This window comes from Cynara cardunculus (genome assembly GCF_001531365.2).
Source record: "Cynara cardunculus var. scolymus isolate 2C chromosome LG 3, CcrdV1, whole genome shotgun sequence".
NCBI classification, from domain to species: Eukaryota; Viridiplantae; Streptophyta; class Magnoliopsida; order Asterales; family Asteraceae; genus Cynara; species Cynara cardunculus.
Genome location: NC_037530.1, coordinates 36916058 through 36933548, shown reverse-complemented (window position 1 = coordinate 36933548; position 17491 = coordinate 36916058). Strand labels below are relative to the sequence as shown.

The window sequence follows — 17491 nt, the reverse complement described above, 5'->3', positions numbered from 1 at the left end:
AGTTTTAAAATACCAAAAATATCCTTGCATTAATATTTTAATTCAAAATTGCCAAAATTATAAATTTCCTAATTTATTTATTGATTTGTGGTTAATATTAGTTCTTACAGTTACCACAAACTAATTAGTTCTCATTTGATTAGGCCCCTATATATATATATATATATATATATATATATATAAAGCCTTCCTTCTTTATCTAAGCGACTAATAGGCTTGGGTGGCTAGGGCACATCCTATCGAGGTTATACGTCTGGTCCTGAAGCCACATCTAATAGTCTCTTACACTTGTTTTATTAAGTATCATATTTAGAATCACTCAAATTAATAACAAAGTAATACTATTTTGGTTATTATATCCAAGATTAGAATGTTAAAGTGTAATGACCCAAAACCAAGGTTCAAAACGGTGTGAGGCGTGGCGGCGACCTCAAGCCTTACACACTCTACACAAACGTTATTGACCTTATCGTAATAGTAGAGACGTGTCTTATATGGGGTGCCATAACGCACACCATGGGGCGGTTTTTTGAATACTGACTAAAATTTTACATTTTGAATTTTTCTATCGACTATGGAAATGCATAGACTTTAGAGGGTTTCCCCTAAAATTTGAAAGCAGCAAGATCAATAACTTAGTTTTCAAACTTCAATCCACATACTTTTCCATCACCCAACCCTCGATTACTTGTTTGTTTATGTTTAGTACCACCCAGGGGTGGACCTACACCATTGCATACGGTGATACGGGCCATCGCTTCATTCCTCTGTCGTAATGTAAAAGAATTAGGGTCGTGAAAGTTGTCACCGTATCATCTTGTTGTATGCAACCATATATACATTGAAATTACATGACAACACAAATTTTGTTGGTAGGTTGGTTTGCATGGCCATTCTTCCATTCCAGGTTGCACCTTTAAATCCTCCTTGTGTCATTTTCTTTATTTTTAGCTTTTAATATCAAATTTATTGTGTTTTTGGAAGAAAAAAAGTTGCGATAACGAACTTGAACACAAGACCTTACATACAAAAAGTAAGAAACTAACCAATGGACAAAGGATGTCAAGTGATGTCACCACTTGAAATAATTTTTAGGTCCGACTTTGATACCAAGAGTAACAGTTAGTTCAGTCGTCCTCCATTTTCCAATCATGGTTCACGATAATGTGAAGACCAATAAACTTGAAATTATCTGATTAAACTTCTACGTGATCGATAAGAATTGTGGGGCAAACCTTAGAAATAAAGAATTGAACAAAAACCGATTGGAAACCTTGTGAAATCAATCAAAAGGCCTTTGGCCTAACAGTATGTGAGTCATTGGCTTCTTAATAGGTCAAGAGTTCAAACTTCACAAAAGATAAAGAGGATGTGTGAGTTTATTTATTTTATTTATCGTATATAAATATTATATACTTCCAAAAAAAACCTTGTGAAATCAAAGCTTTATTGAGATTAGGTTGTATGGAAGACTAGTGGGCTACAGTAGCTCCTGGATTATGACTTGGGCTGGAAATAGCTGTTGAGCTGTTAGGCTGTTGGGTCACAAACTCGCAACTTACAAGTGGCTAGAGATGCCAAAACTTTGTCTAGGAGACTAGGATCGCAAGAAATCGGTCCCGGCTCCAAACATTATTTTCGTAACCGGGCGATGCGTAATAGGTCCTGGTCTCAGTCTCGACCAAAAACCCAATGCCCTGTTAAGGTTATTCATAACCGGTTATGAGAACGTATCTCGGTCCCGTGTCAACCCAAAGCGGTCCCAATTTTTTTTTTTCAAAACTCAAATCTTGAACGTAAAAATATATTGTTTGAAGATTTTTTTTGGACAATATCCTATTGAAATACACTTTAAAATCCCTAATTGGATTATTCAAATACACTTTAAAAACAACTTTTTATATCTTGTTTATACAAAAATGTTATAAATGTTTTTATAGTTACGATTTTTGAGATTTAGTATTGGAACACTTAAAACAACTTAAAAAAACATAAAGTTTTTGGTAAAAAGAAGTTGAAAATCTTGCACATGTTAAAAAACTTGATATATATTTTATAAAAATTTAATTTTTAAAAAAAATCAAGTTTATGTATAATCGGTCCCGGTCTCAGATTGGACCATGAAAATTCCTAAAATTCATAAGGACCATTGGGCCGGTCCCCATCCCAAGTTAGTCCCCGGTCCTCCGCGGTCTCGAACTACTCCGGACCCATTATTTGGCATCTTTACAAGTTTCATCCACATGTCTAAAAGTAAATCACACGACAACCACTAAAGTGAGATTTAGAGATTGTAAGATTGCAGAATTTCTGGTATTATATAAAGAAAAGATGTTAGTTTGTACCATTTGAAAAGTTTTAACTTTTAATTTTTCAAAAATTCTAAAACAACCCTTAATCTTTTACCTTTTCAAAATGCTCCCAAACATTCATCTTTTTCCTAATATTGCAATAAAAGGAAATTTTCGGATATTTTAGAGACCATTTATCAAATGCTTACCGGTGAGCGTTTATCGGCAAGGTCAACACCTTCATTTATCTTTTTTTTTTTGAAGTATATAGTATTTATATACGGCAAATAAAACAAATAAACTCACACACCTTCATCAACTTTAGTGAGGTTTGAACCCCTAACCTACTAAGAGATCAAAGACTCACATACCGTTAGGCCAAATGCCCTTTGGTACTTTCTACCTTATTAGGTAATATCCTCAAATATCAAGATGGACTGATAATATGTGTTTATTACCTGATAAACGTTGATCAGATAAGAGTTATCGTTCTCACTTATAGGGTAAAACCCTCAATTATTACCTTCCCTCTTACCGAACAAAATTTTCGGTCCTTTATATACTCAACCAGTAAAGTAATTAACCTGATAAAAGCTTACTGATAAGTGTTTGATAACGACTCCTTAATCTCAATCTTTCAATGATTTTGATCAAATCTTATTTTATAAGGCGATATTTTCGTAATAAAATGGTCACTCTTAACAAATTTTAATTTTAAATGAAAGGTTAAACAGAAAAAGAGGATTTTGACCTAATAATTCTGATAGGAAAATAGATAATTTTTAAACTAAAATAAAACACCACTTTTATTTAGTATAAAAATACTTCCATACAAAATTTTAAATTAAAAGATTATATAAAAAACAAGAATATCATTTTCTTTAATTTTGACACGAATATTATATCTTTTTAAGATTTTGTAACAGTTGCAATTTAAGTTGAAACATTAGATATACTTTAGAAAGTAAATGTCTATTTAAGATGCTCTAAAAATGTCCAATTGAACATATAAAGTAAATGTATATTGCAATTTCAATGGTACTAATTTATAAAAACTAACTTTTTTTTTATAAAAACTTTCTATTATCGATATTCTTGAATCATTAGGGAATATATTGATGCCATCGGGAATTAAGGCCTAAGAAATGCCTAGATCCTCATTCATCTTCAATAAATTTCATAAATTTTTTGTCCTGTTATATCAGTTCTCTCTCTCTCTCTCTCTCTCTCTCTCTCTCTCTCTCTCTCCTGTATATTTCATAAAAAATTTACCCTTAATCATGGACCGGTTTATGAATTATATAATAAAAACTACAATAATATAAAATTATAATGGTTAAATTTACTTATTGTAGCTAAAAGAAAATAATTAAAAATTAATTATAATTAAAATACAATAATTTAAAATTACAATGTATAGGTAGAAGTTGCTAATAATTTGTGTAGATAGAAGTTGGTAATTAATTAATTTTATTAAATTCTTTTTAAAATTATTTATATAATAAAAATAAAGAAATGGTAAACGGTGGAATTCAAGATGCATAATATTAAAGCATCTTAAACATATTCTCAAAATTTCTTTAAAAATAAAGAATTAAAAGTCTAAAATTTTCAAAAAATATTATATTCATCTCCAATAAATTCACCATTTTTAGAGAATACAACATTGATTATAATATTAAAATATTTAATTCATCTATTAGAATATTATTTTCTTCTATAAATATTTATTTTCAAAGTTTTTATATTGGTTGTCTCACATGATAATATTTATGGGGTGTTCTTCTATATTTGGAGAAAAAACCCCTTACTTTTATTTTCTTCATTTTAAAGTGTTAAAGAAACTATAGAAACAAAATGTTTGCTCAAAAATCTCCATCTTGAAGAAGGCCTTGGATATGCTCTTATGGAGCAGTCCCCACAGAGGAACCGCTCCGGTGATGTGGCATAAACCTCTACAAACCCCAATGCCATAGACTTTGCAAAACAGGTCCATGGACTTTGCCACAATGAACGGTGAGGATGCTTAGAGCTGAGATTGGACCTATGACTCAGATTAATGGGCTGCCTATTAACAAACCAAATATATCCTAAAAAAGCAAGGCACAAAGTTCAAATATGTTGTAGCTTGTAAGTCTCTAATGATTGAATGAACCCAAAGATTAAAGTTTTTTACCATTTACCTTTTAGGCAGAATCATCCGTCTCTCTAGTATCATGAAGGGTGAAAATTGATGATCTTAATTGGTAACTAGATTTGAATATCGGCAATGAATCTCTTTGCCATCCAAAAGAAGATCCACTGCATCTTTAGGGACACCAATCATATCAAGTGTCATCTTCCACACCATATTCGAAATCTGCATATTCTGTGCTTCTTTGCTGGGAATCATGGTCTTACAGTTGCACGCCACGTAAGCACAAACTGGCCATTCTTCTGCTTTCAACTTCTCACAATACTCCCAAATCTCATGATAAACAGCTGCATACAACACACTCCTGGATCCTTCTTGAGCTGTATACAGGAATGTGGCTAATAATTGAAATGCATTTTGAATTATTCTAGGAAGATCTCGTACCACATTTGTACGAACGCTGCCCGGATCCACACATACCACATAGATTCGGGCACTCTTCGGAATGCTTTTATGAAGGATATTGTTAAACATGATTTGTGCCAGTTTACTCCTTGAGTACCCTCTTAAGCTAGTAAACTTTGTTATATCCTTATCAAAGTTCATATCCCTCAAGTCAACATAACCAATGGCGTGCATAAGGGAATTCACATTCACAATTCGGCTAGGAGCACCGGCGTTTAGAGATGGCAAAAGTAAGAGCGAAAGCAATGATGGAGCCAAGAAGTTAACTTGCATGTGTATTTCGTAACCATCAGGTGAAAACATCTGAGGCTTTCCCATTGAGAAGATACCCGCATTGTTGATAAGAATATTCAGTGGTTTGTTTTTTGAATTCCATGCTTTTGCAAATCTGGCTACCGATTCTAATGAACTAAGGTTGAGTTCCATCACATCAACATCAAGAACTTTCTTAGGGGATCTCTTTTGCAATTCTTGTTGCCAGCTCTGGAGCAAATGATGAGCTAAATCAGTGTTTCTTACTGCCATAACAACGTGTGCTCCTGCCTCTGCAAGTTGCCGGGCTATTTCAAGTCCAATTCCACTAGTCGAACCAGTGACAATGCTGGTGATACCATAGAGGGGAGGCAGAGGCAATGGGTTTGCCAAATGTCTTGACCAGTATTTCTCTAAGAATGTCTCCAGAACCAAATGGTACCACCCTTTGAGCCATTCAATCCAACCCAAACCCATCTTATCTTGCTTAGTTGGTGAAAATGAAGGCACTGAGTCTGAATCCATCTGTTTTTAGTGTTGATAATTACATGACTAGAATACTGTCAGAAACCGACCTCAACAATTAAACCAAAGCCATACAAGTTGCAAGGGAAATGCACCTTTTATGCAACATAAAAGATACATCATACATTTGCAGCATGTCCAACGTCTTCACCAAGAAAGCCTGTTAATATGCATGCATCATCCTAGGACCTAGGGTGTATGTTTTTGACGGTTTAAAAGAAATCCATGCATCATATTCCTACTTTCTTGATATAGACATTCGTTTTCTCATACCATCCTAATTCTTTTTAATTTTCTTCATCAGTATTGGTATAAAGGACATGTCCTATTAAGAAATTTTCCTTCCGTGTTTGGGGATAAGCAAGTTAATTATACTCCACAATCAGGTATCACGGTAGAAAAATGTAGCCAACTTAACCCAATGTAAATTAAATGACACCTAAAATGATGCAGGTTTGCGTAACACTTGGATACGGATAATATAGTTGCAAAGCCAACTGAAGTTTTACATGGAATGTTAGACATTGAGTTTGAATTAGTTTATTTAACCCAATTTCACTTGCATGGCAATAAAATTATATCATGTTGCATGGCATACAAATTAACTGTAAAAATAATATCAAAGATCCTAGGAAAAAAATTGACGTGAAGTACCTTCAATATCCATGAGAAGTAGAACCTTTTTATACAGAAACTCTTAATTTAACCATACGTTCAGTTATTTCTTTTCCAATAGAACCGGAACATTTATAAAGCTATTCTAGCATCAGCATGGATTGAGTAGTTGTCATCTTAGAGCTTGCACAATTTAACTCATCAAGGATTGACAACGAACCTCCTAACTAAAAATTAAAAACTACTTTCTCATAATAATCAATTAAGTTTCGTGATACTTTTTAACGAATTGATATTTGTGCATTAACACTTGCTACTAAAATTTCTTACAAATTTGTCGTAACTTTACTTACTGTCCACAACATTATGCAAAACTTGCTCCTTTTTCTGCAGAAATTTCGTAAAGTACTTGATCTAGTGGCTTACACACAGATCCAGATAAGAGAGAACCCTCGCAAATTCTACTGTATTCATAAGCACTTTCTGCGTGGTCTTTGAATTTACTAATAAGGAATCATATCAGATTTAAGTGATTTCACGTATAGATCGACAATCATAATCCAATATTTGGAAAATTACATTGCGAGAGATCTGAATCATCTTTATATGTTACGACTACAATAATTTCTCGCAATTAGTAAATCTCCATAAGTTCAGAGGTTTGATGCATGGATAACGAATTCTACCGTAAAATGTTGCTTACCGATTACAACTCGATGAGAATCCAACAGAATCGATCAGAAGTATAAACTAAAAGCTCCAATTCATAATTTCCAGTTACATAACAGAGTTTCAACTCATCCACTAATCCATTGTCTTCACACTAACACACAATAACGGTAAAAGAGGGAGAGAGAGAGAGAGAGAGAGACTAACCGTTTCACAAAGAGAACGTCGAAATCAAACGTTTCACACGGATTGCGAGTTGTATGAAGAAGATCTATGGAGCCATTGTGATTACAGAGGATAGAGAAACGAACTCGAACAAATTTAAGAACTGTTAGAAGCAGACCTACAGGACAGAAGAGGAGTTGGTTGTATAGTTGTAACGGAATATCCGGTCCGGCAGGCCCTGTAAGCCACGCTCTACTCAGCCGGCCCAGTTCAGATAATATTTGGGCTTTGGCCTCAAACTAATATACCGGGATGTTTGGTTAGAGATATTAAGCAGTAATTAATGAGAATGATAACAAAAAAAACTGTTTGGTTCTTATATAATATAATGGGTTCATTCTCCAAAAGTCCAAAGTTTCATTTCAAGTTAAACTGGAGGGAATGAAAAGGCATTCTCATTTTCATTCCCTGTTATTTTCATTCCCCAACATGAACCAAACTACCCCTTTAATCTCATGTTACTGTTTTAGGAAGAAAGGGAACTCGGAGTATAAACATCAATTGTGCCGATGACTTTATACGGCGATGATTATGACTGCTTTAGACATTCGGTGTTGTTGCTTACCGAAAACATTTAATGGAAAATGGAAAACGATGGAATTGTTTGTATTTGCAATTCATATAGTTAGTTGCATATGTTATACTTTCCCAAGGTTTAGGAATTAACGGCAATTTTTATTATAATGGGTAATGAAAAACGTCGTTTATTCATTTTCTACCCATTAAAATGTCAGATAAACAATTAATGACGAATCAATTGATGAAACTGATATCGTATAAATATCCATATGGATCCTATCTTTATCTAAGAGGTCAAAATTCAGCGAAATGATTAGGAATTATTTGGTCCGTGTAAGGAAATGAAAATGACAGAGAATGAGAACCGTAATGAATTTTCATTTCAACTTGTGAATGAATGAACTCATTATATTATTTAAAACCAAACAGTCTTTTTTTTATATTTAATTCAAATTATTTAATACCTTTAACCAAATACCCCTAATTTACTTTTCAGCCCCCGTTTGATTTGAAGGAATAGAATGGATTTGGGAAAATTTACATTTCAAATCCATTATAATCTCATGTTTGGTTTGTTGAATTGTCCAGATTTAAAATCCTATGATTTAATTGAAATCCTTCAAACATAGGATTTTGAAATTTTTAGGGGGGTGCTCGGATTTCGTAGGATTGTATACAATTAGATTTAAAAAAACATTTGTTTTGTAATAATTGATTAATAAAAATGTAATTCAATTATTTTTATATTTATTTATAATATTTTATATAAATTATTTAAAAATAATGAAAGAAATATTCATTCCAAATCCTACAAACCAAACACACCAATGATTTCAAATCATTTCCAATCCAAAGAGAGCGAACGACGACAATGGAGACCGGTGTCAGGGGTCAATGACGGCAATGAGCAGTAAAGAGAGCGAACGACAACGAGAAGAAGCGGAGGCAACAATGACGTTTGGTGCAAGGGATTTGAATGGCTTAAGGTTTAATAATGTTAAAAAACGAATTTAAGTTTTTTTTACTTTAAAACATTTCTAATTGGTTACATGTAGTTTTTTAATTTAAAATAATATTTAATTACTAAAAATTTCTATCATTTAATAAATATAAAACCGTTGAAATAACTATTTAAAGTAAAAAAGTTTAATAATTTATTCATTTAAAAAGAATTCATTGATCTAATCATTTGGGAAAAAAAATCCACGATTTTAATTGGTATTTTTTCACGAAAAGTCGACATAAGATAACAAATTCAATGTTTTCACTCCTAAAAAACGAAATGTGAGTAAGGAGTAATACGTGGTGCGTTCATGACCAAAAAGAAGTGTGCCCCTAGTAATTACACTCCTTTTTCTAAAACCATATTTTAAATTTAAAAATAATTAAGAAAATTCCAATAAGTTAAGTAAAAAAATTGACTTTATTTGACGATAATGACCTTATAACATAATTATATTTTGTTTTTTTCAATATATTTAAAATTCAATTGTTTGCTTTTATCAGATAAAATACAAAAGTATAGTAAAGCATTGATGGATGGATGGATATATACAAAAATATTCATACTAAAATTAATTAAATATAAAATAAATAAATAATAATTTATTAGATAAAAAGGTTTAAATAATATATAATTAAATTAGTCGACGTGGATTAAAGTAGAAAAGACACTCAGAAAACAAAAGAAACCATTTTAGTTATATCATTAATAAGATATATCATGTTGAAACACTTCGTAAATAATAAATATAAAAATATAATTTTAAAATAATAATTAGATATAAACTGATTCAAGAAATTCGATACGTTTTGAATGACTTATATTCTCAGCATCTACAATGGAGTGTCTTATGAACATGTTTTTGTATCTTTTTTGTTATATCATGATCAAGTCAATAAATTAAGAACTATCAGGACCGTAATAACTAGAAAGAACCTTTTGTTGTGGGTCCTACATATTATTTAAAAAATAATAATAATAATAATCATTTTACATAATAATTATGTTTTTTTTTATTAACTTGGATATCCAACCCGCTAAGCGAGCCGATTAATCACAGGGCCACCACCTACTTTGCAGATAGTCCGGAGTCACCGCATTTCAATCTCTGTGGCCACATGGGGATTTTTATTCGTCCTTGGATTTGAACCTGAAACCTCCTGGTACTTTTGATCTTTGGAGACAAGCTCAAACCAATCAGGCACCACCCTTGTGGTTACATTAATTATGTTTAGAACCAAGGTACTTGTACAAGAGCTCCTAAAATGTGGATGACTTATAGGGTTGGCTCGACGAGTGCTTTTGGAGGGATCATGCGAGTGGGTAAAGACTTGGAAAAGATTGGGATTACGTTTGTAGATTCTTGATGGGAGAACACACTCTTTTAGAGGGATGAATGGTTCGATAATTTTTGGATTTTCAAAAGATTTCTAAGACTTTTCATATTAGAATATGATAAGGAGGCTCTTGTTTGCAACCAGGTGGGCAAGGAATCGTAGGGAAGGGCAATTGGTAATCTGGAGGAGTTGAACTTGTCCCTTAGTAACACCAATTTTAACCACAATGGTGGTGTCTGATTGGTTTGAGCTTGACTTTAAAGATCAAAAGTATCAGAAGGTCCTAGGTTCAAATCCAAGGAGAAATAAAAACCCCCTTGTGGTCACGAAAGTTCAAATGCGGTGACTTCGGACTATCTGCAAAGCAGGTGGTCGCCTTGGGATTAGTCGGCTCGCACAGCGGGTTGGATATCCAGGTTAATAAAAAAACACCAATTTTAGGACTAATGAGATTGATTTGGTGGCTAGGAAAAAATGGGACTTTTTGGTCTCGGATCTAAGATTCTTGATTAATAATAAATTTTTACAAGTTCCCGAGAATTTGTCCCAACTCGTTGGAGTATTTACGTGCCTTGAAAGATTTGCATTTTTTTTGGCGGCTTACGTGGGGAAGGATTCCAGTGTGGAAGATTCTTCACGAAAAAAGTGTTGACCTTAATTCCATCCTTTGCCCTTGTTGCAGCAACGTCGAGCAAAAATATCGAGCACCACTGCTTCTCATGTCCTTCTAGCTTTTTGTTGCAGAAGGGCATCTTCAAGTGGTGGGGTTGAAACTTTGACGCCTTCATTTACTTTTGATGATTTTGTTGAATGGGTCAAACTTCTTTGGCATTTCGGGTTTTAAGAGTCACCTAGGTAAGGCAGTATTGTGGATCGCTCTATTTAATTTGGTAGCATCGAAACAAATTGGGTCTTTTTAGACAGACCGAATGACGAGCTTGATCGGTTCTTCATGACGCATATTCTTTCTTTCTGATGGATCTGCAAACGTGCCAAAGGTTTCAACTTGTCTGGGTCAGAACGGTGTAGAGGTCAACATTTGTCGTGTAATTATATTACGTTATTAAGATGCTGAAAAGGCACTGTATTATTCTTTTGTACTAAAATGGTCAGCATCGAAATGAATTAAGATTTTAATTTAAATTAAAAAATAAGTAAATAATGCATGTGTGTTGTATGATAACCCCACGCCCGAGAAGTACAAATTACAAAATTAAACAAAGAAATCCAAAGTCAAGAAATTGAAATGGTATAAATAAGGCAAAGGACATAAAAGTCAAAATCCTTGGGATGATGATATTGATGGGGCATAAATTGATTAAAAATGTAGGTTCTGGGTACATAGATGACGTCATTGGTGACATCAGGGTGTATTTTTCAAAAGGACGATTGACTTTCATACTAATTCCATCCATTTAAATTGATATCTTAGATGTCGTTTACCAAATGCTTAGTCGGGTAAGCGCTTATCAAGTCACTTTATTTTACTGGATGAATATGACAAACACTAAGAATCTTATCGGGTAAGAGCAAAGACAATAATCGAGAGTCTTACCCGGTAAGTGAAGAAGATGATTTTTACCATGGTTAGCGCTTACCGAGATAAATTGTTATACACAATGCATTTTAGTGAATAAAATCTTACCCGGTAAGTAAGCGATAGTATTGAATTTTACCGGCAAGTGCTTACCGGGTAAGTGTTTAGGTAAACGGCCCCTTAGTCCTTCCTTTATCGGGTTTATCTAAATGTTACTACGTCTGTAGGCGAATGAGAATAAGAGTTAAGATTAGAAACGTAAGAAAATATCTTCACTCATGATCACTTTTAATCGCATGCTCACTCGTGAATTGTGCTTTAAAAATGACTTGATCTGGTATATTTAACTAAGATTGATCTTCAATTATGATTGGTCCAAAAATGAAGATCTCTTCTCACATTCTCATTGTAACTCACATTTTCACTCATCCATATATGCATACATACATACATACATATATACATGTATACATACATACATATATACATGTATACATACATACATACATATATACATATATATATATATATATATATATATATATATATACTAGAAAGGTATTTCCGCAATGCAGCGAGATACATATCGATTTTAATGTTTTATTTTATTCTTTGTCTCTGTCGATGTTATAATACGATTTTATGTGTTTTTAAAAAAACAATAATGATTTTATTTTTGAAATAAAATATAAATTTGTAGATAACATAAAAATTTGTCAAAAAATATCGATAATAGTATCAAATTAACTATTAATAATTTTCATTTTTTTGTTGTAACTTCTTTAATTCAATTTTTTATTATAATTTAATTTAGGTTTAATAACAAAGTAATTTATTTTTAGTTTAATAATATAAAGATAATAATTAAGTATTATATTAGAACTCAATGATTATCTTAATTATATTTAGATTTTTTATATTTAAAATGAGATGTTTATTTTGTATTTGATTATTTTTCTCTGTGGTTAGTTACATGAATTAAGATATGAAACTTTAATAAGTTGTATTTACACACAATCTACTTGTAATCTTGAGTTTTAAGTAATATACATTAATAAACATTACTTAATATATAAAAAATAATTTTTAAGAATTTTTGTTAAATATTTCCTAATATAGTTTTGATATGCTTTTATCGTGCTATGCATGAGTTGTGTGGGCGGGACATGTGATAAGCATCCTCACAGTAGTGGAGGACCCGGTGGGTTACCACAATTTGTTTGTCACGTGGTTGACACGATCCCCTTCAACTTCTAGAAGATCTCATCCAATAAGAATTAGAGGTACCAAATGTGTAACAACATAAATTTTTACTATAACTCATTAAAAATTTTATTCATTTGTAATTCATATTCAGTCATCTTATTACAAACCGAGGAAATAAAAAAGACGAGATCACAAAAGGCAAGCCAAGACAACGAATAATGGAAAGGTCAAACCGACCATCATAGAAAAATAAGGTGGACACAACTACACAAACAAAACGGGAGTAATGACGAAAAAGTGGTCCATTTGGACTATCGACTAAAGGCCAGTAGGCCATTGTTCGAACGAAGGTGGTATCAAAATTCAAACAAAGAGGGTCCGATGCTAACAGAGAGGAAAACGAGATAGATATATCGAGTCTTGTGATATTACAACTTTTAACCAATTGACGGTTTTAAAGATACATGACCGATTTTCTCATTGTTTTGTCACGTCTTTTTATTCATCTTCGTCATATCTTTATCGCCACTTAAACAATACCATACAGTTGTTTAAAGCACTAGAAGTATATTTATACCAATTATTGTAACGGTATATTGTGATCCGACTAGTCGTGTTCTGAGACCGGAAATTCCCGAACTAAAAGAAAAGGTGAAAGCGAATATCGATATAAAGACGGAATTTATAAAAAAATAAATAAAAATAACAATAAAATTGGGGGTTAAAGACAAAGAAGGGGTGCCGTGTCAAAGTTGTGGTGGAAGGTGCCGTACATTATTATCTCTTTCTTTTTATAGTTCGCAGCTTGTGTGTGTGTTTGGTTTTTCAAATTCAGTGGACTGTGGGTTCCATTCCATATCAACCTTGACTTTGATCGGTGACTTCTTTATTACATTTTCCATATGCCAATTCAAAATCAATCACCCCTTTTTCAACATCATTTATTTTGGGAAATTAACAACCTACTTTAACTTGATTTTTATTTTAAATAACGTATTTTTAAAAACTTTTATTTTGATACTTAAGATATAAAGTTTTAAACATTCAAGTACTCAGATAAACGGTTAAAGAATTAATCGAAAACTATGTTGATGTGACGAGTGATGTAGTGTCAGGTTAATAATTCAGCAAATAATACTGAGTTGATATACCACATCATTCGCCACATTAGCATGGTAACCGGTTAATGCTTCAACTGGTTATCCGAGTACTTAAATGTTTAAAATTTTATATTTTAGGTACTAAAATGGAAGTTTTAGAAATACATTACCCAAAATATGAATCAAGTTAAAGTATGTTACTTTGTCATGTCATTTGTTCTAATTACAATTATCAATATCTATAATCAAATTTACTTTTAGCTATTTTCTTAATTGAATTCTTATTTTAATTAGCCTTTTATGTAAATGTTTACGTATTTACGTAAACTGATTTTAAGATTTAAAAAAATATTTTATAAGATCCACATTAGCAAAAAGGTTTAAAAATATTACTTAAAATTTAAGATTACAAAAAAAATTATGTTTAAGTACAACTTATTAAAATTTCATGCTTGAATTTGTGTAACTAACTGCAGATAAATATAATCAAATAAAGAATAAATATTTCATTTTAAATATAAAAAATCTAAAATATAGGGGTGTAAATACTACGAGACGACTTGTGAGCTATTCAAGATCGACTCTGTCAAAACTCGATCAACACTCGACTCGAATAGGTTCGGCTCGAACTCGACACGAATAGGTTCGGCTCGAACTCGACACGACATATTAACGAGTCGAGTCGAGCTACTCAATACTCGACTCGATAAGCTCGTGAGATACTCGATTTTCTTATATAATTAACTTTGAATATATAATCAGTTTTATAATATACTATGTATAATATAATGTAATAAAAGTGTTTTATATTTTTAGATATTCGAAGTTTCGAACAATATTGTGCATTTTTAATTATAAAAGTTATATCAATAATTTTTTTTATAAAAATCATAATTAAAAAAAAACTATAGAAATGTTGGTGAAATTGTCCCACATTGGAAGAGACATAGAAAAAAAAAAGATGGAGAGTTGCCATAAAAAGAGAGATGGGTGAATAAAGTTTGCAACTTTGTCTTTTTAATAATAAAGTTTGAAGTTCATCCATTCAGTTTTTTTTTTAATTTAAAAAAACTTCTTCAAAAAATTATATATTGCAAGAGATAAGAGTAAGATTTTAAAATTTTATAAATTTCAACGAGCGAGCTTGATTTGAGTTCGAGCTTCATTCGACCTTCAAACGAGTTTGAGCTCTAGTTGAGTTTAAAAAACTGCAATCGAGTTCGAGTCGAGTTTAGTTTTTAACTACTCGCGAGTTTTCGAGTCGAGTTCAAGCTTAAAAAACACCTATCGAGTTCGAGTCGAGAATATTAATAGTTAAGCTCGACTCGCATCATTTACACCCCTAAAAAGATGTCATACATGTATTTTAGATTTGATTTCGTTTAAATCTTATGGTAACGTGCGTATTTTCTCGTCACGTTTTCTTGCATCCAATAGAAAATCACTTGTAGTAGAAAAATTATTTTCCATAACCGATTCAATTTTCAAACAAAAAATTTGATTTCTTTTTGTCAAAACAAACGTGTGTTTAATAACTATAACTAGTGTATTTATTTGCAAATATTTTAAACAGTATTTCATGTATAAAATTTTATTATCATTTCAGTTGTTTATATTATTTTATATTATATTATGTTAAAAACATTTGTTTACATAATATTCATATCGAAGGTGTATATTTTAAATTGTTGCACCTTTTGCTTCTCGTAGGACCATGACATCATAACTTGTTTTTTGAACGTTAAAATAGAACAATGACTTATACGATAAACATCACAATGTAGACACCATCATGACTTGAATTTTTATCAAGACACTCAATTTAAAGTAACCAAGTTCAATGATTTAGGTGATGTTTATCTTTTAAGATATGCTGAAGTTTGAAGTTTTATTTCACTTTTAATTGATAAGAGGTGATGTTGAAGTAAGAAATATGAATCAATAAGACTGTTTGTTTTATAAACTGATCAAACATCTGAGGTTTAAATGTTAGAAATTTATTACATGATGTGTTTAAATATTATAAAAATAAAAAAACTTTTAAAAATTTGTTTTCTATCAATTAATTTAACAAAGATGTGACCAAATTATTTAATTCTTTACTAAAAGATTACTTGCACAATGCAACAATACACATCTCGATTTTAATGTTCTATTTTCTTATTTTGTCTTTATCGATGTTATAATACGATTTTATGTGTTTTTAATAAAGCAATAATGATTTTATTTTTGAATAAAATATAAAGTTGAAGATATTATAAAATTTTGAAAAAAAAATATATCAATGTTAATATCAAATCAATTATTTAAAAGTTCTCATTTTATGTATTTTTTTATTATAATTTAATTTAAGTTTAATAACGAAACGATTTATTTTTGGTTTAATATTAAAAATTTTATAAAGATAATAATTAAGTATTCTGTTATAATTCAAAAATTATCCTAATTATATTTTAGGTTTTTTATATTTAAAATGAGATGTTTATCATGTATTTGATTATGTTTATCTGCAGTTAGTTACACGAATTAAGATATGGAGCTTTAATAAGTTGTACTTACGTACAATCTACTTGCAATCTTAAGTTTTAAGTAATATGCATTAATAAATAGTACTTTACACATAAAAAATGATTTTTAAGAGTTTTTGTTAAATGCTTTATAATACAGTATATATAAAACTAAAAAATAATAAATTGAAATTGAAAATTAAGTAACAGAAAATAAATTATTGTTTTCGTAAAACAACTTAAAACAGAATCAGACATAAGTAATTGATGGACCTAAGTACCTCGACCAAGTAAGAGAATAAGAGGCATTTAAGATGTTAGGCAACAACTTTTTTGTTTAGACGATATTAAGAGATGAGAGGTTTTGAAAAAAACAAGAAAAACAAACGGTCTAAATTATAAATTGTATGATAGAATCAGGCATAAGAGGTAATTAAGAGATGAAAATGAAAAAAAAAAAAAACAAACAAAGACGTTCTCTAAGATGACCTTTGTTTTTCAAGAGGTGATGATGTTTGAAGTTTTATTTCACTTCTGATTTATAAGAGATGGTGCTGAAGTCTGAAATCTGAATAAATAAGACTGTTTGTTTTTTGTAAACTGATAAACGTCTGAATTTATTTAAATTGTCTATTTTACCTATTAAAAATTATAGTGTTGAATTTATAGATAAATTTATATAATTTCACATATTTATTCATCATCATTATGAAGTTTACATCATAAATTATACAATTAACATTTATTTAAACGAAAATACGTCATTTACGGTGTTTAACACATTTACATCCTATTAAAATACATTAATTGAGAGAGGTGAAGATTGATTTGGTAAGGTTCGATTGAGAGAAATGATCGATTAAGATTAATTGATTGAGCAACGCCGTTGCTGAGGATTAGAGGAACAATAAAAGACAAATAAGTAGTTGATTTACCTCTCATCAGATAAGAGGAAAATAAGACATAGATGCCTCTGAAAAATTAGAAAAACAAACGGTCTAAATAATATTGCCTCTTAACAAATCAAACATAAGAGACTGATAAAAGGTTTTTTTATGAAAAAACAAACAAGACCTAAATCTAAACACAATAAGCCATTACTCATC

At 31.0% G+C, this 17491-nt stretch overlaps 1 protein-coding gene across 1 annotated transcript; it reads right to left on the bottom strand.

The window, feature by feature from the left end:
• Positions 1-4530: 4530 nt before the first annotated feature.
• LOC112510513 (dehydrogenase/reductase SDR family member FEY-like) lies at positions 4531-7264 on the bottom strand. The gene is made up of 2 exons (XM_025115957.1): positions 7159-7264; positions 4531-5667 (listed from the first exon to the last, which is right to left on the bottom strand). Exon 2 carries the CDS (start codon positions 5665-5667, stop codon positions 4531-4533), a length of 1137 nt encoding a protein of 378 aa, XP_024971725.1. The 5' UTR covers positions 7159-7264.
• Between the last annotated feature and the right edge of the window lie 10227 nt (positions 7265-17491).